The sequence below is a fragment of the Xiphophorus maculatus genome, chromosome 9, assembly GCF_002775205.1.
Source record: "Xiphophorus maculatus strain JP 163 A chromosome 9, X_maculatus-5.0-male, whole genome shotgun sequence".
NCBI lineage: Eukaryota > Metazoa > Chordata > Actinopteri > Cyprinodontiformes > Poeciliidae > Xiphophorus > Xiphophorus maculatus.
In genome coordinates, this window is record NC_036451.1 from 2525169 (window position 1) to 2552717 (window position 27549).

At 37.0% G+C, this 27549-nt stretch overlaps 1 protein-coding gene across 13 annotated transcripts in view; it reads right to left on the reverse strand.

Annotated features, from left to right (window-relative positions):
- The window catches only part of lrrc7 (leucine rich repeat containing 7), a 142210-nt gene that overhangs the window by 52391 nt on the left and 62270 nt on the right, over window positions 1-27549 (reverse strand). For all 13 annotated transcript variants that reach the window (XM_023339900.1, XM_023339899.1, XM_023339894.1 and 10 more), the window contains 5 exons: window positions 12671-12873; window positions 5132-5249; window positions 3769-3847; window positions 1677-1766; window positions 361-417 (listed from right to left, as the gene is read on the reverse strand). In XM_023339900.1, the coding sequence (XP_023195668.1) occupies window positions 361-417; window positions 1677-1766; window positions 3769-3847; window positions 5132-5249; window positions 12671-12873 (547 nt within the window). The remainder of the gene's footprint in view (window positions 1-360; window positions 418-1676; window positions 1767-3768; window positions 3848-5131; window positions 5250-12670; window positions 12874-27549) is intronic.

Below are 27549 nucleotides of genomic sequence, written 5' to 3' on the forward strand. Positions count from 1 at the left end.
AGAGTTTTGAAATACTAACTTAAATCTTTTTCTCACAACAGAATAAATTTGTTCAATCAAGCCCAAATGAAATTTCTTCTGATACAGAAAATGTCCAAAATAATTTTAAAGTTTTGGAAATACAATAAATAACCTCCATTTTCTACAAAAAACAATAAGAAAGTCAGGCAACTTGAATTGCTTTAATGTATTTTAATGTTTCAATTATTAATTTAAGTTTTGGACATCCCTGTAGTAGTAGATAGCAATATTTATTTAAGTTTATTTATGTTTGAGAGCTGCAGAATTATTATGTTATTTCTGTCTGTCTCTTTCACTTAAACACATATACCATGATATACATATGGTATCCTGTCTTACTTTGGCATGGTTTTCAGGTGGTTCTCTCTCAGCTCCAGAATCCGTAATTTGGAGAGCCTGAATAACAGAAGGAACAAAAGCCTAAACTTAATTCCTTTCATTTGCACTTAGATGCAACAGTAGGAAATACAAAAAAGGGACTAAAATAAAAATAAGATCAAGTGAAAAAGGAAAGCATCAGAAAATGTAACAGTTTTGAGTAGGAAATACAAAAACATACTTAGCAAAAAAAATGGTGAAAAAAAAAAGTTCCATCCTAAAATCAGTGTTTGATTTTTTTTCCAACAAATATTGTCACCAATGGAGCTCCGACTTGAAAATAAGAGTTAATTTGTTACATGTAACAAAAATATGTTTATCAAATGTAATTTACTTATGTTTATGTAACATCACAGCTTAATAATCTTGGATAAATATAATTTCACTACTTTAACAAATTAACCGAGTTTGTTTTAATTAGATCAACTGTTTTTTCTGTTTACGGTATCATTTTCTCAAAAAAATAAAAGCAAACCAAGAAAAAGAGTGCAGTAATAACAAGTGTTTAAAAAAACACATATTTACTGAAAAAAAACTGTATAAATTATAAATCAGAAGCGAGATCAGTATCCCACAACATTTTCATAGTCATATTTAATAATGCTTCCTAACATATAAGCTTTATAATTAGCCTTAAGGGCATAATTCTCATGCATATCCTATACATGGAAGGCATCTTCATAAATATGCTAAACACAAAATTCAGCTGTGATCTTTAAAAGTTATATAAAAATGTATTTGATAGTACATAAATGTTTAATCCACACCAAAAACACAAAAAAACACATTTACACTAAAAACCTCAAAATCTTACCAAGTATTTTCAGACTAGTTTCCAGTGCAAATATCTTATTACACTAGAAATAAGACAAAACTAAATTACAAGTAGCTTTTCAGGAAGATATAGGAGTTTATTTTAAGTCACTAATTTCTTAATATTGATTAAAAAGTACTGGTTCCATTGGCAGATTATTTAAGTCATAATAAGACACTGTTTCCATGTTATAACTGCCAGTGGAACTGGAACCGGGTTGCTAGGTGATGGGCTGGGCTGGGCTGGGGTTGCTAGGTAACGGCATATCGGCTGTTGATTGTGGAATAAACTGCCACTGGAATTTTTAATCAATATTAAGGAATTACTGACTTAAAACAAGCTCACGCTTCTTGCTGAAAAATTACTTGTAAGTTAGTTTAAACACATTTCAAATGTACTAAGGCATTGGCACTAAAAACGAGACAAAATTACTTTATTTCGTTTGTGCAGTGTATCAATTCACCTGCCAAAGTTAGCAGGCAGATACTCCAGGAAGGCATCATTCAAGAAGAGCTGGGTCAGATTCAGGAGCTGCGTGAAACCATCTGGGAGTCTTAAAAGAGAAAAATTAAATAAAAAACAACAGAAGAGGAAACAAAAACCAGTAATCTGGACAATGTGCTCAACTGGAGCTGTTTCATTCAGCTCCAACTGAAAGAAACATGACCGGTTTCTAACATGCTAGCAGGAGCAGCTAACCACTGCTGGCCTGCAGATAACTCATCTGCTGCACAAGCGCAGCACAGAGACACACAAGAAGCATTTTCCTCTGCAGCATTCTTCACTTCTACATCACAAAACAGCAGTAATTACAGCACACACCAGAGACTCCAGCGATAAACGTGTTTACTTCCTGTAAATATGCAGATCTGATGAGTGGACATAACGGAGCCAACAAGACAGCATAGTGTCTGGATATTTTTATTAATTATTATGATGCGTCTCGCTTGGGTAATAAAAGAGGAAACAAAGCCTATATTTGTTTTAGAATACATTAGATGTTTAAATTAATTTGGGTTCAGACAAAAATGCTTGCATTAAATCCAATTTTTCACATAAAATATAAAATACTCCAGTCATTTTTACATTTGGTTAACTATTAAATCATCACCTAAAATTATCTTTTTACTTTACAGCAATCAAAAAGTGTCTACTAAAATTTTGAGAAAATTCCTTTGATTATGAATCTGAACTTTGACTAGGCCACTTTCAAATACTTAGTTCCAGTTACAAAACACATGTTGGTAAAATAAAAGATTACTTAAGACCTAAATCAGTCAAAGATAGGTATAATTTTGGCTTACTCTACATAAATAAATGTTGAAATTAAATCAAAAGGTGTTTCAATCAAGTTTTAAAAAATAACCAACAATCAGGTTATTTAAATTGAATTAAGCAGATAAAAAAACTACAGTCAAAGGGGTTTAGATCAGGCAATAACAGAGTTAGTATATCTGTAATTTTCTCTGGTTCTATTAAAAGTTCAAAATAATGTATACACAATTAAATGCATAAAGTTTAATTGTAATTTAATAACTTCCCATGAAAAAAACCCAATGTTTTCAGATAAACTTTATCGTTTATTCCTTAAAGAAGCAATTTAGATCATAAGCTAAAGTTGGTCAACTCAACTCATTATTCTACCAAAAAGGAAGAAGTTGTTTGATTAAATGTTTTTATTTACTTTATATGCATTGTATTGTCTCTGTACAAGCAAAAACTCATATTTGCAAAACATTTTGGTCTAGTTTCTACTGCAAATATCTTAATACACTTTAAATAAGATAAACTAACTTAAACTCATGAGCAATATATAGAAGCTTGTTTTAAATGAATAATTGCTTAATATAGATTTTAAAAGTGCTAGTTCCATGTAACAAGACTTTTTAAATAACCTGCACTTTTTCATCAATATTGAAGAATTATTTACTTGAAACAAGCTCCTTTAAAAGTTATGTAAAATTTGTTTTCGTCTTATTTCAAGTGCACTAATACTGTAAGTTTACACTAGAAACTAGACCAAATATAGTATTTGTGTTTTTGGAAACTGGAATTAAACCCACAACTTCCTTTCAAGCCACAGTTGCCCAACAAACAGCAACTATTCTTTTAAATTCATTTTTATCTGAATTGAAAACCTCAAGAATGAAGGCAACTATCTAAAAAGAATCCAAGTCAAAAGCTGCTTCACTTTTTTCTTGTAATTGTCAATCATTGCTCTCCTTAGTGATTTTTGTGATTCTACCGTACACAATGCAGACATTGTAGTTTTTTAGGGCGCTTTTAAAAACTTTGTACTTTGTTAACCCTGCGGTGGATCCATACTTCAATATCGAGGCTATAAGTGTACAGATTTTATGTCGACAAGATTTAAAGAAACATTTTTTCCATCAGGAAGTTAAAGAAACTTATTTTAAAAATTCTTCCGAGTTATTTAGCAAGACTTTCCCCAAGCTGCTAAGTAGAAGCATTACAATAAGCTGCAGTTGTTTCAGTCAAACCAGGATAAAGAGAAAGATTCAGGTTTGTAGAGATAGAAAGTATTTGGATCTTACTTGGTAATGGGGTTGACGCTGGCTTCTACCACAGACAGGCCTTTACAGCATTTTATATTATCTGGAAACTCCTGGATTCCTGTTGGAGTGAATCATAATATCAAGCTCCAATCAATCAATCAAGTTTATTTGTATAGACCCGTTGCAGTGTGATGTCATGCATCCAAGATCCCGCCCCAATCTCCCTGCTGGAAGGCAAAAAGCTACAGGCTAACGATGATTAGCATTGGTTTCAGCTGTTAAGTTATCAATACAACGCTCTAAAATGTAAATGCATGCCTGATATATAAAATTAAAAGGCATGCAGTGCTTTGCAACACTACAACAACTAGATAAGGTCAGAAAGAGAACCGCGAGAGCGAGGAAAGTAGGCTAATTATGCTAGCATGACTATGAGAACCTTAACATGTAGATGTGCTGCAGAATTCTGTGTGTTTTGATTCAGTTACAAAAGTAAAACAGGAAACCTAAACACCAACTCTGACAGATCATCAGTAGACCAGGTGTTTAAATTAGCTAATTAACCACCGCTGTGTTAGCTTAGCTATTAGCAGCGGTAGGTAATCTACCACAGGTGTTGCTTATTAATAATCGCAAAACAAACATCAAACCTAAAAACACAGTACTGAATGTTCTGTTCTTTGTGTGTTTGAGTGTTTTTTGGTGTTGAATCCTGAAACATAAAGCGGCAATGTTGCCAGTTGCCATGGCAACGAGTCTGTGTGTGGCGTAGTCGACAAGGAGAGCGAGAAAAAAAGTGGTTTTGAGTTGTTCTTCAGCGGTTTTTCTGCATTACTTTTTCCTTTGCTGTGGCGCATAGCACTAAATTAGTCGTACCTACATCTCCGGGTTTCATTTTGTTAAAGTCGTTCTATCGAAAGTAAAAGTCTAGTCTTTTTGCCCTCCAAATTTCCGTGCATGAGCAAAACTTCCGCATGTAAACAATAACATGCAAGGGGTCAATAGCACATTTCAGCAGCAAGGCAATTCAAAGTGCTTTAAAAAGTAGTCAAAAACATCATAGAGCCACCAATTGTGAAGCTAGTAGCAAACATTACATTTTGTTGAGCGCCATCATCAAAAATCATTGTTACACTTCAAAATGTGATTATTGTTTCACTTATTATGATTCAAAAGAAACTCTAAACAGGTGGGTTTTTAGGTATAGATTTAAAGGAGCTCAGTGTTTCAGCAGTTTTTAGGTTTTCTGGAAGCTTGTTCCAGATTTGTGGTGCATAGAAGATAAATGCTGTTTCTTCATGTTTGGTTCCAGAAGCAGAAGACCTGAGAGGTTTGGAAGGTTAATATAACAACTACAGATCGTTTTGTAAATTTAGCCAGCGTATTTGTTTCTGCACCTTACCGTTTTTACTAATGTCTAACTCTTTGAGGTTAACCAGGCTGGCGATGGTGGTGGGAAGATTGGAAAGGTCGTTATCAGGCAAACTCAGCTTCTTTAGGGCCTGGCACTGGAAGAGTTGCTGTGAGAGAAAACAATGGAAAAGAAAAGAATATTTTAATCGCATGAAAAAGTCAAACAGACATCAAACAGAACGCCACATAACCAGACAGAGTACTGAAAGTTTGCTGCAGGCTTGGATAAGCTGGTCTGTCTAGCTGCTTCTTCTCATAAATAATGCAGATTTAATTTTCCCCATACAGTTGTCCTGGAGGACAAAAGAGTAATAAAAAGAAGCAGCAGTCAGTATTATGTATGAGGAAATGCAGCATACATAATGGTGAAAAGAGCATAGATAAACATTTTAGAGGGTTTAAATTTTCTAAATACCATGAAAAGGTGAAAAATTACTTAACCAAATTCATCAACAAATATGTTGTATCACTGAAAATTAATTCATAAAAACAGTTTTTACTCAGAGGAGTTAAGTATTTCATATTTTAGTAATATTAAAATGTTGAGTATAACAAAACACAAATAAATATGAGTTGCTAATGACATAACTAATATTTCTCACAAGAAGGTCATCAAAAAATGTTGCTAAAAATGCAATAAAGCAAATATGAATCCAATTCAAATATTGTAAAAATATTTTCAAACCAAATCTCACTTTTTTATTTATTTTATTTTATTAAGATCGCACAGTAGTAGAATCTCTCAGTAGCCTACTAGAAACTTTTAGGAACCCTGAAGAATTTATATTTGAGAGCTGCTACAAATTAGTTTTCACTCCTTCAAAGAAAGAAATATAAAGATCAGAAATTGGTTAAATGTTATGGTGAATTCTTTAACAATTTCCCTAAAAATAAGTGAGGAAATGTCTCACTAAAAGGCACAAACCAAAATTTCAACTGGGACTTTCAAACCACCAAACAGATTTTGGTCATTTTAACATTTGGTTGGTTGTTTTTCCATTTTTTCCTCATCTCTCCACTGTTTCAGGTTTAAGGTCATTTAATTTAATTTACTGCAGCAGTTCATAGATTTTCTGAATTTGTTACTCCCAGCAGAATTTACACTAAACTATAATCCATAGAACGATTTCGGCATGTAAAATCAATTTTCCAGAGACGTGAAACCAATATGCAGATCTACATATATTATGCAAAAATGCCCAAATCACTCAAAATCACTGAGGAAGAAAGCAGAACTGAAATCTAAAGGAAATAATGACAGTCCTTTATCATCTGACCGGACTGACGAAATGTTCTGATGCATAAATGGGGAAAAACGTTTTTAATGCGAGTGCATTTATTCAGTAAGAAAAAAAATATCTAATTCACTTATTAAATTTCATTGTCAATTTTTGTAGCATTTATTTATTGTAATGAAACAAAATTTGAAGAAATTGGTTCATTTGGTGTATTTGTATTCTTTTTGACTCGTGTATGGAAAAGTTAAGGAAACAGAAAAAAAACAAATTGATAAATAAATACATTTATAAATAAATATATAAATACATAAGTAAATAAATAGATGAATAAATAGACAAATAAATACATAAATAGATAAATCACATTTTATAGCACAATCAAGTAACTATGTTACCTTGGGTTGTTTATAAAAATAAACCAAATATGACATAAGAAATTTGACTCTGTAATTTAAAGCCTTACAATTGAGCCTCTGTCTCTTTAAGAAGCTTCTGTTCTTTCTGAAACTCCGCCTTCAGTTTCAGAACTGATCTTGGAATCAGTTGGAATTGCCGCCATCTTGGAAATTTCCAAGATGGCGGCGCCCAAAATGGCTGCGGCTGCATGGGCTCTCGACAACTTGCCAGTATTTGAGCAAAATACGCCGCCTAAAACGCTACAAACTTTGCATCCACTCAGTAAGTTAGCATATGATCGCCAGCGTCTGCTGGAATTACGATCATCAAGTGATTTCGGACTCATAAATACAACTACTCTGGAGTGTTTACGTGATCTCGGAGTGCTACGGAAGCAAGACCCAGCGGCCCACGGCGCAGTGGACTCGCCTAGCAGCACTAGCCGGAGGAGGAGAAAGCGAAGGCGGTGCGACCGGCAGCGGAAGCGCGGCTGTCGAAGTGGACTAACAGCTAAGCTAAACGCTAACCCCCACAGATCGCCGCTTCTGTCCATCTTCCTCTCCAACGTCCGCTCTCTGGACAACAAAATAGACCATCTGCAACTAGAACTGTCTTCAAAGAGAGAGCTGAGGAACTGCTGCGCTCTTATTCTGACGGAGACATGGCTCAACTCGACCATACAGGACAACATTGTTAGCCTGGAGGGGCTGCGCTACATTCCGCGCAGACAGGAGCACCGCTCTCAGCGGTAAAACCCGAGGAGGGGGGCTGTGTATTTACATCAACAACAACTGGTGTAAAAATGCCATGACTGTCGCCAGTTACTGCTCCCCGGACATCAAGCTTCTACCTGCCCAGGGAGTTTACTGCGGTTAGCATCACTGCCGTATATGTGCCCCCCAGTGCTAACACTAAAGAGGCTATAAGTGTTCTCTACCGGACCATCAGTGATTTGCAATCCTCACACACAGAAGGCGTTTTCATCATTGCTGGGGATTTTAACCAGGCCAACATGAAGACTGTTCTCCCTCACTTCAACCAATATGTGGATTTTCCAACCAGGGGCGTGAATACTCTAGACTTGGCCTACACCAACATCAAAGAAGCATTCAGAGCAGCCCCCCACCCCCACATTGGCTCTTCAGACCACCTATCTGTTATGCTAGTTCCTGCATACAAGCGCCTGCTGATCAGAACAAAACCTACAGTGAAGCAGGTGAGGGTGTGGACTGAGGGGGCCATGGAGGCACTTCAGGACTGTTTTGAGTGCTCTGACTGGGAGATGCTCAAGGCAGCAGCCACTTACAACGACCAGATCAACATCGATGAGTACGCCATGACTGTGTCAGCCTACATCAACAAGTGCACAGAGGACGTCAGCATCACTAAGAACATTATCACCCGGGCCAACCAAAAACCCTGGATGACTAAGGAGGTACGTGAAATGCTAAAAGCACGGAACTCAGCCTTCAAGTCTGGCGACAAGGAGGCACTGAGGACAGCGAGAGCCAACTTGAACCGTGCTATCAGGTTAGCAAAGCGAACCCACAGTCGGAAAATACAGGAGTTCTTCCACGACACCAGCAACACCAGAAGTATGTGGCAAGGCATAAAGGCGATCACAGACTACAATCCATCCTCCCCCCCAGTGGGTGAAATTGATGCTGACTTTCTAAATGGACTCAATAACTTCTTTGGGAGGTTCGAGGCACTGAACAGTACTCCGGCAAAGAAAACTGTTCCCCACCAGGAAGAGGAGGCACTCTGCCTGGACACAGCCGATGTGTTGAAGACTCTGAAAAGAGTCAACCCACGGAAGGCCCCAGGCCTCGACAACATACCTGGGCGGGTGTTCAGGGAATGCGCAGGTCAGCTGGCTGGTGTCCTAACAGACATTTTTAACACCTCACTGGACCAAGCCACAGTGCCAGCCTGTCTCAAAACTGCCTCCATCATTCCGGTGCCAAAGAAACCTCAAGTCACCTCTTTCAACGATTACCGGCCTGTGGCACTGACTCCCATCATGATGAAGTGCTTTGAAAGGCTGGTAAAAGAACACATCGTCTCCAGACTCCCCTCCACATTCGACCTGTTCCAGTTTGCCTACCGCCGAAACCGCTCCACTGAGGACGCTATCTCCTCCGCCCTACACCTGAGCCTGGCTCACCTGGAGGAGAAGAACACTCATGTGCGGATGTTGTTCCTGGACTTCAGCTCAGCGTTCAACACAATCATCCCACAGCATCTGGCAGGAAAACTGGGACACCTGGGCTTCAGCACCCCCCTGCGCAACTGGCTGCTAGACTTCCTCACCGACATACCTCAGTCAGTCCGGATCGGACAACACACCTCCTATGTCATCACCCTCAGCACAGGCTCCCCTCAGGGCTGCGTCCTGAGCCCTCTGCTGTTCACTCTGATGACACACGACTGCGCCCCCAGGTTCGCCACCAACCACATCGTGAAGTTCGCGGACGACACAACGGTGGTGGGCCTCATCAGAGACGACAACGACCTGGACTACAGAGAGGAGGTGGAGCAGCTGGTGGACTGGTGCAGAGACAACAGCCTGATCCTGAACGTTGACAAGACGAAGGAGATGATCGTCGACTTCAGGAAGAACCGGCCCAGCCACGCTCCACTGCTCATCAACAGCTCGGCTGTGGAGGTGGTCAGCAGCACCAAATTCCTGGGGGTGCACATCACTAACAACTGTGAACACCACGTCTCTGGCCGAGAGGGCACAGAAACGTTTGTATTTCCTGCGGAGGATGAGAAGAGCACACCTGCCCCCGCCCATCCTCAAGACGTTCTACAGAAGCACCATAGAGAGCATTCTGACCAGCTGCCTCTCTGTGTGGTGTGGAGGCTGCAGCGCCTCCGACTGGAAGAACGTGAGGAGAGTGGTGCGGACAGCAGAGAGGATCATTGGGGGGCCCCTTCCCTCCATTCAGGACATTTCATCCCAGCGCTGCGTGTCCCGAGGCCGAAACATCATCAGTGACCCCTCACACCCCCACCATGGACTGTTCTCCCTGCTGCCCTCTAGAAAGAGGTTCCGCAGCATCTGGTGCAGGTCCACCAGGTTCCGAAACAGCTTTTTCCCACTTGCTATCAGACTGATGAACTCTTAACTGGACTGCACTTAAAATCTGGTCTCCACTTTATACCTTGCACATGTACAGAGCTAAATAACTTATATTTTACTGTCATTCCTGCACTTTATATTTTATATATAGATTTATATTCATATTTTATACTGTATTTTATTTTATTCTGGAGTAACCTCACAACATTGGAAGCTCAAAACATTGTCCTGAGCCGTAAGCAACGAAATTTCGTTCTGTATACACCCTGTGCATGCAAAATGAAAATAAAGTCAGTCTAAGTCTAAGTCTAAGTTCAGGAAGTCATCACAACATGGCTTCTCTGTTAACCCTCTATCAACATTTTCCCCAGTGTTTCTCTGAGAAGTAGCTCGTATAACGAGCTCAACGGATGTACGGATCCACCAGGTGTTTGCTAATTGCTGCTGGCTAGTCTGAAGGAGGATCCCTCAGGTGTTTTGCACAGATTAACGGTTGCTACTGTTGCTAAAGGATTTCTCAAACATGCATGCATTTGATGAAGGAATCACATTATCACATGATGTAAAGCTCAAAAATTTTGATTTTCCATAATACTTTCCCTTTGAATAGTAAATATATTGGTGGAAGTCGTGGACAAATCAAACGTCTGTATTGATTTTATTTGTCCAAATCTTAGCAGCATTGCCACAGTCACATTCAGCTCTTCAGCAACTGAAATAAGTGAAAATAATGGCTCACACCGGGCCATACTCAAACACATGAAAAGGTCTGTCCAACTCACTTATAAAAGCCCATCAATCAGCGGCTAAACACAATCTTGGCACACGTTGTCACGGCCGAGCAGACTCTTTATTTATTCAGTTAAATGCACGTTTGGCCTGCCTCTCACAAAGACCTATTAGTTGGTCTCCATCCAAGCAGGCTAAATTTAGAAATCCAATTCACCATCTTTGTCATTTAAACCAGGACAGAATACCAATACATGTGACAGCCCGCTTATAAACAGCACCTTTAATTCTCCTTGAGATATTAGAAGGGATATCTCTGAAACTTTTCAGAGAGCTACAGGCTTGTTTTAAGTCAATAATTCCTTAACAATGACCAAAAGACGCTTTGCTCTATTTACTTATAACAAGACATATTTCCATAACTCTTCTTTTTTGTCAATTTTATGGGATTACTGACTCAACACAAGCTCCTCTGTCTTGCTGAAAAGTTACTAGTAAGTACGCGTTGCCTTATTTCAAGTGTACCAAGATATTTGCACTAGACCAAACACACTTGGAAAGATTTTGCTTTTGCGGCGAAAGCAAAACAAGTGGAAGGAAATGTTAATATATATATATATTTTTTTTACAAGTGAAACTCTGAACATCTGCAGACACATTTTGATTAGAATGTGAAATTTTTTGTTTTCTCAGACTGAATGGCCACTGAGCTGTCTTAAGTCTTGTTACAGATTCCCATTTAGGTGAATACTTTAACTTGACTTTTCAAACGCATGAATATCTAACCAAGTTGCACAGAAATCCAGGAGAGGAAACCATCTTCTCTCCTCCCCAGCTTCACTTTTCGGCTCATTTCTCAAACCACATGGGATAAACAGTTCCTAAAGTATTTTCAGCCTCTGCTTTGGGGTTTCCTCCAAGTGGGTCGGGACAGAAAACCCTCCATCCTTCCATCGCAGATGAACAGGATACCAACACCACCAATTATTCCAACTGAGAACCAAAGGAGCTGAAAAAAGGAGGATTCTCAACCAAAATATTCTGACTTTATTCTCAGAATTCTGATTCTTTTTCTGAGAATTGAGACTATTTTCAGAATTCTGACACGCAACTCAAAATTTTGAGATTACTTTTTTTTCTCCTCACAATTATGACTCTTAACTCAGAATATGAGACCAAAACTCACAATCTGAAAATAAAGTAAAAATTCTATGATAAAAAACTGAAAAAAAAATTATTCTGAGAAAAAAAAAACTTAAGAAACTCAAAATTCTTAGAAAAAAGTACCTGAAACGCTTATAAAATTAATCAGTATAATGTAATTTTACACCAATCTGATGGTTGAATAACCTAAATAATTCAGCAGCACAAATGGGTTTCAGAATTCAAAATGTAGCTTATGTTGTTGATATATGATTTCCAATTAAAATATGATTACCGTATTTACGGGACGATAGGGCCCACATTACTATAAGCCGCATCTACAATTAAAAAACAAAAGAAACTGGAATCGTACATATAAGCCGTTGGTATCTCCGCCGCTCTCGGTTTTCCACTGCGTCCTTAATAAATCAGCTGGATATATTAATGACTCAGCCCTCCTGCTGCCAGATCGAGAGCCTTCAACTTAAAAGCGGGATCATATGAACGTCTTCGTGTGTTTTCCATGATGAGTGGGTATGAGTTTGAAAACATTTCTCAGTTGTGCCTGCTGCTAGCAAGTGCTTGTTCTACAGGAAAATTAGCACTTTCTTCTTTGATTTTCAATTTTGACTTCCAATGATTCACTTCCTGCTAGAGAGCCCCCTGGCGGTTGAAGAAAAATCAACAGAAAAGCCGCACCAGGCTATAAGCCGCATGGTTCAAAGCGTGGGGAAAAAGTAGCGGCTTATAGTCCGAACAATACGGTAAATGCAATAAATCAATTACATTAATTTGATTAGAAATACCCACAGAGGTCCACCACTAATCAAGATAAAAGCTGCTACTTGCAAGATGAATTTAACAGGACTTTATACGAAATGGTTTTAGATTGAGAAACAGAAATTGGAGCAAAACCAGGTGAACAGGTGCTCACCTTGGGTAGTTCTTCGATCTGGTTGGCGTCCAGGTAGAGCTCCTCTAAGGTTCTCTCGAAACTGAATATTTCCTTAGGGACCTGCTGAAGGCTGCAGTGAGAGTAGTCCAGCACTGAGATCACTTCCTCTTCACCACGGAAACAGCGGCACGGCACCAGCCGGCCAATCAGCTTCCGTTTGGTGGTCATCTCCAGACACTGCACTGTAAAAAACAAGAGATGGGAGATGTTTAATTTTATAGATTTATTTCAAAAGATAATCATAAAAAAGATTGAGCTGGTGTTAAAAGCCATAATGTATATTTGAGTTGCATTAATTCAGACTGAGGTGTTAAAAATAAATCTTTAATCTTTCATTCAGTGCAAATTCTCACATTAAAAATATTACCATTAAAATACAACAATGACATTGGGACTCTTTCTTGGTTATAATAATCTGGGATTGGCTCTTAGTAACAGTACACTGCAAAAACACAAAATCTTAGTTTGTAGAGCAAACATCTTAGTGCACTTGAAAAAAGACAAAACTAATTTACAAGTAATTTTTCAGCAAAATTTAAGAGATTGTTTTAAATAAATAATTTTTTAATATTGATGAAGAAGTTCCAGTTGCACTGGCAGATTATTTCATTTATAATGTGGGAACAATGTTTTGTTACAGGTGAAATAATCTGCCAGTGGGACAAGTACTTAAACATTTTTTTTAACTGCTCTGGTTCTAACAGGACAAGTATTTTTATGACATTTTTAGTATAACCTCCCCCCAAATACTTTTCTTTTTTTTTTTTTAAAGTTTGAGCCAGTGTAACAACAGGAACAGGACACAGGACTTGAGCGACACAGAGCAAAAATGTGGTAATTTTCTTTAAAGCTGCAGTATATAACTTTAATAAAAAACAGATTTGTTACATATTTGTTTAAACTGTCACTTTGTCGTGATAATATAGCATGAGATGGAAAATCTGTGAAAAAAATCGAGCTCTAGTTAATGGTCTCCAAATGCTAACTAGAAATAACCAATCGGAGACAGGAGGCAGATCTTAGCGCTGTCAATCACTCTCACGCTCACCCGCTCGTTTATTCTTTGCAGCTGGCTCATCACAATATAACCTGCTATGAATGCTTACGCTAGATAGCATAGCCACTGATGATGTTTTCCTGGAAGAGTAAGTTGTTTCTCCACCATTAATACACTGAGCAGTGCATACACAAGCGTGATTGACAGTGTTGAGACCTTCCTCCTTTATTGAGAACGTTGCATTTTAGCAAACTGCAGCTTGGTTTTTTCAAAGATTGTCTTTCTCACACCCTTTTATCACAACATGGTGACAGTTTTAATAAATACATACTCACTGCAGCTTTAACAGAGGAAACAAAGTGAACTCAACCTTCAGGGCACAAATGTGAAATCAAACTGTATTTGAGAGAGCCTGAAATGAGGTGTAAAACTGGGAAACAGATGCATGACGGAGAAAACCGCCGTAAACCAGCAGTTACCCGGCTCAAAGCAGGCTGAGGCTCGACTCCTCGACAGACGCACACAATCGCTCTTTTCATGCAACAAGCCGTATAATTACACCAGAGATATAATTAAAATAGATCTTTTGTGATTCTGTGACAACATCACTCTGTTCCACAACTGTGTTTGAAAAGCTGCTGGCTGAATGGCAGAAGTAGGCTAAGCGTGCATATTAACAACCTCCAGTGGGGATTCATCACCAAGATTTATCGCTTCACGCCCAAAACGTTCACGAAACCCAAACGGCTTTAATGCCGGATCTTTTGAAAAGAACAGTGGTCAAATCATGTCCAAATGCCGCCGTGATTTTGTTTTTTGATCATCAGATGTGAAGAAGAAGGAGTCATGGGGGCAAAAGAAGAAGATGCAACCCGACTTCTTCCTTAACTGCAATCACTGTCAATGTCGGCGTTGAACCCGGAGATTTACTGCTTTGATAAACGTGGAAACTGTTGGCTTGCTGGACCGTCTGCTAAAAATATTACAAAGTATTTTTCTCTACTTTTCAGTACAAATAACTTAGCTAAATTGAAATAAGACAAAATTAACTTACAATGAACTTTCAGCAAGAAATATGAGCTTGTTTTCATTCAAGTTTTATTTTAATTAGTTTGTCAATAATTTTGATGATTTAGTGATCCGCCTATCTCTAGTTTATTTATCTTCATGATGCTTGTTTCGTCACTTATATTCTATAAAGCATTTGCTGAAATTACATTACAGTTGAAATCCATTTACACTGAAAAAACATAAAATCTTACCAAATATTTTTTGTCTAGTTTTTAGTGCAAATATCTCAGTACTTGAAATAAGACAAGACTAACTAACATGCAATTTTTTCTGCAAGGTATAGGACGCAACAATTCCTTTTTGTAGAAAAAGAATTGTAGAAAAAGTTCTAGTTCCACTGGCAGATGAATTCAGTTACAACAAAATATCTTTCACATGTTATAAGTGAATTAATCTGACAATGGAGCAAGTACTTTTTCATCAAATTTAAGGAATTATTGACTTAAAACAAGCAACTAAATCTTCAAAAGCTGCAATGAAAACACTTTGTTGCGTTACAGAAGTCACATGTTGCCACTGGCGTAAACCATGAAGATGACGACGCCAGGAAGTAGCAGAAGGTTCGTAAATTGCATGAATAATTGGGTTACTTGTTTAATGTAAACACCGCAATTACAAAATTTTTATTTATTTTTTCAACATAAGGAGAATATTTACAAAGTTTTGAGCACATTTGTAATGGTAACACAGATAGTGTCTGAATGCAGCTAAACATTAACACAAGGCTTTTTTGTCTTCTATGTCAAGCACTGCAAATAAATGGCAACTTATGGCATAACAGGAAAAATCCTATCATTTTCTGCTTAATAATGTTTCTAATTCAACAAAAAGAGGGACTTACTAAGGACATACAGGGCAACAAAGACAGAAAATAGGCAAGTAGGGCAATCATCAGAGAGGACAGAGAGACCGAAGGTAAAACTGAAGGAGCAGCAATGCAGCATCACAGCAACTGGAGTATTCGCCCTCAGGAATATTTTACAGAGAACAAAGCCGATCCTGACAGAAAAGCAGCAGCTGCTGGAGGAAAAACTGAAACAACAGAACAGCTCAACAATGGCCAAGTCCAAACCCTGATGTCAAAACTCTGGTAACTGCAACAGAGAAGAACTTCCTGTGTGAACCGAAGGCTTTTTACTGGAGGAGCAGAGAACCCAAAACCTCAAGTAAAGATAGAACTTCTTCGACGTATTTTTACTCAAGTAAAGGTAAAAAGTAGCCGACCAAGAAATGACTCAAGTAAAAAAGTATTTGGTAAAACGTCTACACAAGTACTGAGTAACTGATCAAATTATCAATCATTTAATGTTTAACAATGACATCATCAGACGGAACAAAATGTAAAGTGGAAATTTAGGTAATTTAAGGACCAAAATCACAATAATTCATATAAGTAACAAAAAATAACAAAATAAGGCAAAATAAAATTTTACAATTCCATTTCTTTCAATAAAAAACTTATAAACTTTAACAAAAACTGCAGGTGTGTCTGTGTCTGGTGAATGTTTTGGTTAAAACATGTTTGTTTCTCACTCAGTGGGTAGAAAATCCAGAAATTTCACTCAAGTAAGAGTAGAGATACTTCATAATAAAATTACTCAAGTAAAAGGAAAACAAACCTAATATTTTGGGTGATTCTGTAAATACAGGTTAGATTACAAATAAACTGTAACTAATATAGAAAACTGAATTAATTTAAAGTCACAATTTTGAGCTCAAAGGCAGAATTTGGAGAAAAAAACTGAACAAAAGCGAGTTAGCAGTTAGCATTTTGACATTTGTGTACTTCCTGTTCGTCAGCTCTAGTGATCTTTCACTCTTATCTTTGTTTTTAAAAACAAATACTCCTTTTTCTTCTCTCTCTCTCCGTGTGTGTGTTCTGTCCTCCAGCAGCCTGACAGGGTGAATTCCCCTGAGCGCCATGACAGCCACCGCTTCACGTGCGGCCCTGTTGTTGCCACAGTAACTGCTGCCATGGAGACCGTCTCCCAGGAGCCGGGTGTATTTTTATTCACTCTCTCTGTCATAAAACAGGAGCGCTCACTCAGTGGGCGACCGCTCCACATTCGGTTGCGCTTAAAGTAGAGCCGGCTACACCAGACGCTTTTATAGCACCTGAATCAGAGCTGAGCCGGGCTCCTGCAATCACTCACAATTAAACCATCACACACACACACACACACACACACACACACACACACACACACACACACACACACACACACACACACGCACACACACACACACACACACACACACACACACACACACGACTCTGAGAGAACCAGAGACATCCAGGCGCACAAGCTCACTTATTTTATGATTTCTTGTGACAGTGACAGCGAGGATAAAAATGAAAATCCAATGAGAAATGGATGAATAGGTGTGACATGCAGTTAGTTTGTTCTGTCTGGTAACACTGAGTGGATAAACCAGTTGACAAATAGACAAGTGCCCAGATAGACAACGGTGAGAGAAATGCTCCATAATGCAGATGTGTGATGATTTTTATTAGTTTGGAAATCGCTGCAAGCCAGTCGTTACTCACCCACTCCTACCCTTATCTCCTGTCAGATCTCTAATTACTAATTTTAACACCGCTGAGTCAAAGTGACTCTACTGATGTATGCAGGTTTGTTTTATGTAGCGCAATTTGGAAAATTACATATGTGAACTGCTTCGGGACCATGAACAGTTGTGCTAGCACGTTATCATACAACATAAAATTTTATTACAAAGTTTTCTTCAGATAAGATCTGGTTAGTACAGAAGAGGATTAGGGCCACTGGAAAAAAAATCTGATTTATTTCTGGGGGGGTTTTCTGAGAATTATGATGTTTATTTCAGAATTCCGGAAAATGTTTCCTAAAAATTCTGACTGTTTTTTGAGAATTCTGCCTTTGATCTCAAAATTCTGACTTTTTTTGGCAGAATTCTGACGATAATTTCAAAATTTCTCAGAATTCTGCCTTTGATTACAAAATTCTGACTTTAATCTCAAAATTCTCACTTAAATCTCAGAATTTCTACTTTTTTCCCCTCAAAAGTCCAACATTCCTATTGTTGGAATTCTGACTTTCTCAGAATTCTGCCTCTGATCTCAAAATTCTGACTTTAATCTCAAAATTCTTACTTTTCTTTCCTCAGAAATCCAACTGTCCTATTGTCGGAATTTAGACTTTCTCAGAATCCTGACGATAAATTCAGAATTCTGTAAATTTTTATCAGAATTCTACCTTTGATCTCAAAATTCTGACTTCTGAAAAATCTAAGTAAGAATTCTGAGATTAAAGTCACAATAGTCAGAATTATTATTTTCTTTTTCTCCTTGGCCCTAAACCTCTTCCATAGGTTAGGTTTATGTGCTAACACAATGTCAGTAAAAGTAGTTTTGGCTGAAGACAAATTCATGGCCCAATCCATGCAAAAACAAAACAGAAGAAGACACATCTGTCATGAAGGATGAGCTGGAATGTCGTTTGCTTTTTTAAGAGAAATATTTTTTCCTCATGGAATCAAAACCCAGTGTGAGTGAACCAGGATCCGAGTGTTTTCACATGCGCAGCTGGTTCGCTCCGGCAGGCAGAGAGGCTCCAGGTGGCAACGTCTGTAAAAACTCAATGACCCTCAAAGCACCGCGTCTAAAAATAACAAGGAGCCGACGCCACAGAAAGCAGAGCAGCTGACAGCTACCTGCACCTAAAATATGGCAATCAATTATGGTCAAATGCATGAATGAACAAATACATGAAACACGAAAATTGGTCAAACTGTTTCTCAGACTTCAGCTTCTGAAGCGAGATAAAAGTTTGGGATGCTTCTGCTTTGGATGGCTTGAAGCGATAAATAATTTAGCATCAACTATTATCAAGCTATGCTAACATATTTAGCTATTATGGTTCAAAAGCTGCCAAAGTTTTCTGTTACTCCGTTTCTGTGGTGAGGGGATTTGTTGAAGTTTCTTCAGTTCTACAAGAAAAAATATTACAAGCAAGAGTAACGGTGCATTTTGTGAATGATTATTGCCCTCATTGTGCTACTGCATACATATTTTTTAGCATTTTCCAGACAATTATTAGAAAAAATCAGATGAAACAATAAAATATTTAAATGCTGGAAAGTTTGTACCAATAAAAACAAAGGCTGGAATTAAATCAAAAGCTTCTTTAACAACTAAATAAATCAAAACCTAGAAACAGAATGGATGTTGTATTAAAGTGGAAATTCATTTTAATATGAAATTGGTATGAAATAAAACAGTGTATGATACAAATTCTTATAAGTTGGTATCATATTGAGTAAATCTTCTAAATCAATCAATGAATCATAATTTTTGTTTCCTTTTCAGGAATGAAAAATGCAATAAATTATGTCCTAATTGTTTTTAAGTTTATTGGTCAGCAATAAACAGTAAAATAAACAATAAAACTGAATGTATTAACATTTACATGATCTAAAAGACAATAAGATTTTAAGGGGAAAGTTTTAGCTGTCAACATTCTGTCTCCCGGCAACAGCGAGGAGTGAAATGTATCTGACCTTTGACCCAGTTTCATAACTGAAGTCAAGTTTGAGGACAAAGATTAGCTAGAAAGATCCAAAATGTCAAAAATGTCATAAAATCTAAACTTACAATTCTTTTAATTTTATAGAAATAGAGTAATTTAGTTCATTTTCATTCAGTTAAACTACAGAAAATTAATTCAAAATCAAAGTAATCTCAGGAAGATATTTAAAAAAGGAAATATGTTCAAACATTTTCTAAGCAAGAAAGTGTATGAACGTTCATTTTCCAGCAGATTTGTAAAATTTGGACTTTAGATATTATTGTTTGGACAACCGTATGCATTTAAATAATGATGCAATCACAATTTATGAAATCAGAAATCGAAGATAAAACCAAAACCTGAATTTAAGACATTTTCAGCAGTAATCACATAACTTAAAGCAAACAAAACTGCTTTTGAATGTTATTTTGACATGTTTTAATATCATATCAACCAGATGCAGTAATAATTTAAACATTCACGTTTCTGTGTTTTTCCACGTTTGACATTTGATAGTTTTACATCTTTTCCTAAAAGTTTTCAGAAATTCAAACAAATGTTTAGCAGGTTTCAAACATTTCCAGATCAAGTTTTTCACTCCTCCAACTATTTCTGAGCGACAGAGAGAAATCTTCATCTGTGTCTCTCTTTCTCCTCCCCATTTCCAGGCCACTCGTGTTTTTTTTCTCGTTCTGTTTATCCTGGGTTGTGCTCAGTGGCCCAGTTCTTTCTGCACATCTCCTCTTCCTCTCGTTCTTTCTCGTCTATTATCCCTCTCAGGCTCCTCTTGCTCTCGCACAGCTCCTTCTGCGTCTGTCTGTGTTTAACGAATTATTTTTTCTTTCCTTCATTTTCCAACTTACACTTCTACCATCTTGAATCAGGAAGAGTGCGTTCTTGTTTCTCTGCTGCAAATGTATCTAAAATAAGATGATATTTTAATTTCCATGAGTCGAGTGTTCGGAAAGACAAGCTTGTTTTATTTTTAGGGTCAACAGACCATAGAAAGTCACTTTTTTATTTACAAATTAACTTATCAGAAATGTTTTTGGACATGTAAGAAAACCCAGTTCCGGGATTCCAACCCAAAACCTTCTTATGCTAACAACTGCGTTATCATACATTCCTGACATCACGTTACATTCTCTGCTGTACAGAAATCAACACAAAACATTGAGCTTGTAGGCAGAACAGTTTTTATATTCTTGTTTTAACATAATTATCGCAAACATTGACTGGATGCAAAGTTTCTAAACAAGCTTTTAAGCAAAGTGGTAGTAAACTCTTAGAGCTGGGACTGATCTAACCGAAAATCTATTTTGGATTCAATATTGACATGAGTCTTGGATCTACGGAAGAAGATTAGAGCCAAATGAAAAAAATTAAAAAGAATTCTTGACTTTTTTTTTCAGAATTTAATTCTGAATTTAATTTAATTTCAGTTTAAGGTAATTCTGAGATAAACCGTAGACTGAAAAGAATTCACTTTTTTTCCTCAAAATTCTGATGTTGATCTAAAAATTATGCATTTTTCTCTTAGAATCCTGGTTTTAATCTCGAAATTCTGAGTTTTGATCTCAGAAGATTAAGTCATAGTTTTGAATTTTTTTTTTTTTCAAATGTCCCTAATTGTTTTCCGTCTTGGTCAGATACTGAGCAGAGTCCTTCGATCCAGATGGCATTTTCAATGTAGCTGCATGCCGTACGCTTGCTGTTTTTATTTATTTGTGTAAACAATACATATTTTCAGGAATTTTAAAATTTTACTATACCGTTTTATTGTTATTGAGAAGATATTATCTGTTTGTTTTTTTTACAGATTATGCTTCGCTCTTCATCTCCCTCAGCGACATCCTGTCACTTCTGCATCCTGTGTTATAACAAACCTGTCATATTTGCTGCTTTTCTCCATAAAGGACATAAAACAGATTATTCTCCTTTCATTAATGACACCATAATATCACAATTGAGACATAAATTAAACAAAATCAAATGAAGCTGTGTTTCAGTTTCGGTTCATGCTTTCTTGCACGTTTGATTTATTTACACAGTTTTTTGTTAGGGGCAGGTTTTGACCACTTTTACACAAAATATATAAAAGGTAAAATTACAGCTATAAATGTATGTATCATAGAGCCATCTGAATAAGGCTGATGTTTAGTTGTAATGAAATCAGGCCGATTGCTCATCATAGTTTAGACAATAAGCTGTGCTAATCAGTTATTGATGTTGATAATCTTTTTTTTTAAAGTATGTTTTTGACTTTATTTATTTAAAAAATTGTTAAATCCTACTTTGTTTGGTGCAACTTCTTTCAACCTCAGAAATTGTGTAACTTCACTCTCCTCATAAATAAATAAATGCTAACCATGCTGTTTTTATCAGGTATTCAGACACTTTTACTTATTAACATGTTAATGATCAAACTTATAAATAATAAATATAAACTGATACATCATGACTAAATACTGTCAGACATTCAAACCAGGAAATGAGGATCCAATCATTTTGCAGATTACCGATGACATCACACTGACTGTAACACTTTTCCACATGACTGATTAACAATGGTTGAATCTTTAATATTTTTGACGACAGTCCAGCGGTTTAAATAAAGTCAGAGGAAAAGTGGACATGTAAAACGCTATTTGTAAGAAAACTGAATTTTCTTTAAAACAATAAAGGTTAAAAATCAAAGCAACTCAAAACATCAACCAGTTGGATCACTGCTAATCTACATTCACAGAGAACCCAAATGACCCAAATTTTATTTCCTTTCTGCACGTATTTATGTTTTCCATGAGATAAGCATCATAATTCGGCACCAGAAGAAGCCAGACGAGGTAAATCCGGATGTAAACAATGACTGAAAATTATAATTGAGAAAGAAGTCTGTGCCAGTGAAACGACTCTTTGCTCCAACTCCACATCCAAACAGACTTCTGCCGTCAACGCTCCACGGAAAGGCCACAGCTATTTGCCTTGATTTCTTTTAATGGCCTTGTGATCTTGTGACGATTTTATCAGCTAATATTTCTGAATAACTTTAAAATAAATCCATAAATGGCAGCAAACGCTGTCATTTCTGTACACAGAAACAGAATCTGCACATGCAGATCATTTTGGGCTTGGACATTTTTCACACATGTCTGATTGCATCACTTTTCAATCAAAACTGGAATTGTAGGCTTAGAAGCTAAAATTTAAAGCTTTAAATATGTTCTTGTACAATCATAATTTTCTCCTACACATCAGGTTAACGGTCTCCAGATGTTTACTATATGAGAAAATCTTGTGTCTTTTATCTACTCCTTTTCAAACTGATAATGCATGTCAATAATCTGTTTAATTGTAAATTTTACTTTTTGTCTGTTCGAAATAAATAAATAAAACAATAGCAGGGGTGTCAAATAAGAAATTGGAAGCAAATCCACATTTTATGCAAAGGAAAACTGATCACTGCAAACAATAAACTACATTAAAACTTATTTCTAAACACTGGAAGCTGACAGAGGAAAGCGTGTTTGTTTTATTGCTCTTTAAAGAACAATAAATCTGGCGATAAGGCCACCTCATATCCTGCTGATCAAACGCTCCTTCCTGTGTCAGATGTGTGTGTTTGTGGTTGAAGCTGAGCTGCATTTCTTGAACAATCTCTCTTCCAAAGATTGTCTCATAATTGGAAAATAATATCAAAACTTGCCAAATATTAAAAAAGGACTTGAAAACTGAAGCAGAGCTTTCTCAGCTCCTAAGAGATCCTAAAAAATGTGCTTTAACTGTATTTTTTATTACAAGAGGAAAAAGGAAAATTGTGTTTTTGTCCCAACATTTCCAGATGCAGCCTGAAGCAGGGATCCTCTAAACGGAGCGCTAACTCTTCAGTTCATGCATGACGAGGTTAAACAGTTCACCGCTGGAACGCCGCCTCAAGCCTGCAAGGCGACGGTGTCAAACTCAAGGCCCAGGGGCCAAATCCGGCCCACCACAGCTTTTTATGTGGCCCTCTAGACTCTAAACCAGCGGTGTCAAACTCATTTTCATTTTGGGCCAAATCAAGATCATGAATGTTCTTAAAGGGGCCGATTGTGCCTGAATGTATTGATAAATCTGTTAAAATATAAATCAGTTCTTAAGACTAAATCATATTGAAAATCTTTGGGTCCCTCCAGGATTTAACGATTCTTTTTGTGATTTTTTGCAATAAAAATCAAAGTGCTTGTGGTACTAATTTAGAAATATTTGTGCTTTTTATGACTCGCAGTATCATTATGGATTATAACTTGATATCAAATGAGGCTGAAGCAGCTGTTTAGTAGCAGAAGGAAATACTGTAAACAATCACTTAGATCTAAAATCTGCAATAAACTCACAATTTTGTGTGAAAAAGTGCAGCGATTTGTGTGAATTTCCATGATGTAATTTGGTAGTAAATCGATAAAACCTGCTTTGATTAGATTAATAAAATAATATTTAAGCACACTGTTATTTTGACGGTTCTATTTATGTGTCACTTCAGAGTCCAGAGGGCCACATAAAGAAATATGGCGGGCCGGATTTGGCCCCCGCGCCTTGAGTTTGACACACATGCAGTAAAGGAACGACTCATCTGTGACGACGAAACAGCAACACCATGTAGAGTCAGATGCATCATAACTCACACGACACAAGCAAATGTTCTGCTTGATTTCCTAAAAATGTCAAACTAAGAATCAAAAACTCGTAAGAGTGCAAATTTACTGCAGTTATCATTCAACAAAAACATATTATTTCAGCATATTAGAGGTCAAGAATATTGATCAGTTTTCTTCTAAAGGATGATAATGGATACAACTTATTTGTCCAAACTTAACAAACATTCATCTTAAAAGCAAAATGGTGCTTTAAATGATTAATTTTTAGATTTATTTTTATGTGTAGTGACGGCACTTGGCAAAATCTAATGTTTCCATTGATGACAATTTTGTATTTTTGTGTTTTTATGATGTAAAAGCACTTTGCACTGCCTTGTTGCTGAAATGTGCAATACAACGAAACTCGATTGATTGATTGATTCTGAATTCAACGCAAAATGAACAAATGTCTCAAATGTCCATCTGATTTAGGAAAATCAAAGCAAAGTGAGAAATATTTGCTGGTGATTTTTCACACTGAAAGACTGACAAGTTTCAGTTTGATGCATCTGTGTAAACATTGCTAATGTTGATGCCACTCTGCAGCAAAGGAATAAATTTCCACCAAAATCGGAGAACTTTTGTGATTGGTATCAGAAATGTGCTTGAGCTTGATCTTTTACTGAAAAATGTTTCAAAAGAAAATTTTTGACATTTGAAATTCAGAAATTTCCTAGTTTTTTGTAGAAAATTTCTGAGATTACTCTAAAAATTTCTGAGTTTCTTGACAGATATTTACTACTTTTTTTGCTGTAGCAGATTTTGCATGTTTTCTTATTAACATAAAAACATTGTTTTCAGTTTTTTTGGGGTTTGATTGATTAAATGATTTTTTCAGTAATAAGAACAAGATTTGGGTCACTTTCTTTCAAAACGCTTGCTATATTTAGCCACGTTTAAGAGGGAATAAAAGCTGACTTGGTTACAGCGTTTCAGTAAAAGTCTCTTAGTTTTACGTGTCGTTAAAACTTTTGTACAAATACTTTGTGTTGTACTTTACATTTTCCTAAATAAGAAAACAATGTTGGTAACAATTTTTACCCTGATTCCAAATTAAGTCTCTATCTGCGTCTACAAATTTAGATTCTTTTTGAATTGCAGTTGGACGTCGCACAAAATCAGTCCAAGGGCCACAAGTGGCCCCCGGGCCGCACTTTGGACACCCCTGCTTTAAATGATGCTGCCAAACCTTCAGGATGGTGAAACCAGGATGGTGTTTCAGGTTCACCTTCACCTGAAACTCTCTCTCAGTGCACACTGTGAGACCTGCTGCTATCTGGAACAACCTCTCCATCTTTCTGTCATTCCTCTCCTCTCTCTCTCTCTCTTTGGCCAGGAGCCAATCCCTCTTTCCTCCTGCCAGCTGATAGCCGTGCATGACTGTCTGCATCTCTATTCATGCATTCACTCCATCTATCACCTGCTGCTGTTTCTGTCACGCCCCTATACTCCTGTTTTGCCTCCTCTCTCTCTCTCTCTCTCTCTTTCTCAATAAAAACAGATAAAATCTTGCAGAGAGATATTTTTTTCTGAAGGTCACCTTAACACACGTGTGCCAAATCCGGCCGGCCGTAGCTTTTTATGTGGCTAAAGCAGGGGTGTCAAACTCATTTTTCATTTTGGGCCAAATCAAAATCATGAAAGTTCGTAAAAGGCCGGCTGTGCAAGAATGTATTGATAAAACAAAACTGTTAACATATAAATACATCTTTAAAATGAAATTATATTCAGTCCCTCCAGGATTTAGTGATTGTTTTTGCAATAAAAATGGAAGTTTTTGTGATACTAACTTATAAATATTTGCACTTTTTATGACTCGCCGTATTATTATGGATTATAAATAAATAATCCAGCTGCTTCAAGTAAATCTGAAGCAGCTGTGTCGTAGAAGTAAGAAATACTGCCACCTGCAGGTGGGAGTAAACAATCACTTAGGTCCAAAAACTTGCAATAAACTCACAATTATGTATTAGCGCGAAAAAGTGCAGGGATTTGTAGATTTTATGTGAATTTAAATGATGTAATTTGGTAGTAAACAGATAAGAACTGCTTTGATTAGACTGATTACATAATATTTAAGCACGTTGTTATTTTGACGGATCTATTTATGTGTCACTTTAGAGTCTAGAGGGCCACATAAAGATCTATGGCGGGCTATATTTGGCCCCCGGGCCTTGAGCTTGACACAAATAGAGCCGTCAAGATAACAGCGTGCTTAAATATTATTCTATTAATCAGATCAACGCAATTTTTATCTGTTTACCACCAAATTACATCAACCTGTCCCTCCTGTTTCTTGTGGAAATTCACACAAAAATTAACAAATCCACATACTTTTTTGCGCTAATAATTTGGAGTTTATTGCAGATTTTTGGCAAAACTTTTGAAAAATATCGGACTTGAGGGACTGTTTTCTCCCACCTGCAGGTGGCAGTGTTTCTCACTTCTCCCAACAGCTGCTTCTGCCTCACTTGATGTCAAGTTATAATGCATAATGATACGGCGAGTCATAAAAAGCGCAAATATGTCTAAATTAGCCCCACAAACATTTTGATATTTATTGCAAAAAATCACAAAAAGAATCACGACATCCTGGAGGGACTGAATATTACTTAATTTTAAGAACGGATTTATATTTTAACGGTTTTGTTGCATCAATACCTTCTGGCGCAGCTGGCCCTTTAAGAACATTCTCTCTCAACATTGGACCATATTTGAAAGTTTTCCCCCCTTCACTCAGACTCAGCTTTCATTTACATAAACAGCCCTTAGTATGTTAAATCCCGAAAGCTTTCTTTAACAGGCCATGAAAATTGCACGTTGAACAGTTGCCATAGTAACCAGAGACTCAATTGCCCCCAAATTACCATAAAACCCTAATTAAGGAGAACGGGCTCTGGGCTTATCTTTTAGCAACTAGTGCCAAAACGGCCCCACAGGTGAGCAGAACGGACCGGGAGGGGAAGAAAAACGTAATGTTTAATGTTTTTGAAAAGCTGCGTTTTATGTAGATGCAGTGCAACTCGAAGCAGGTGTGAAATGTGTGAGGAAAAGGGAGTCAGGTGTTGAGACCTAATGAGTTTTCACAACAGATCCTGCGTACCGGAACAAACAATTCTCTGCCAATGCGTGAATAATTTTGTACTTTTGCTCTTACAACACTGGTTCTAAAGAGTAAAAATAAATAAAAATGGCAGCTTTGCTTTACCAGAACACAGCTTATGAATGTAAGTCATTTGTTATGAAAGCTAGCTAAATCAGGGGTGTCCAAAGGGAGGCCCGGGGGCCATTTGTGGCCCCCAAATGAAATTCAAAAATAATACAAATTTGTCCCATAGATGCAGATGGAGACTTTTAATTTGTAATCAGGGTAAAAGTACAACACAAAGTGTTTGGTTTTTATAACCAAACTTTGACAAAAGGTAAAACCAGAAAACTTTTACTGAAAACTTTTCTGCATTCAAATAAGCTTTTATTCTTTCTTAAACTTGGCTAGATACAGCAAGATTTTGAAAGAAAGTGACCCAAATAGCGTCTTATTTCTAAAATTAATCAATCAAACCCAAAATG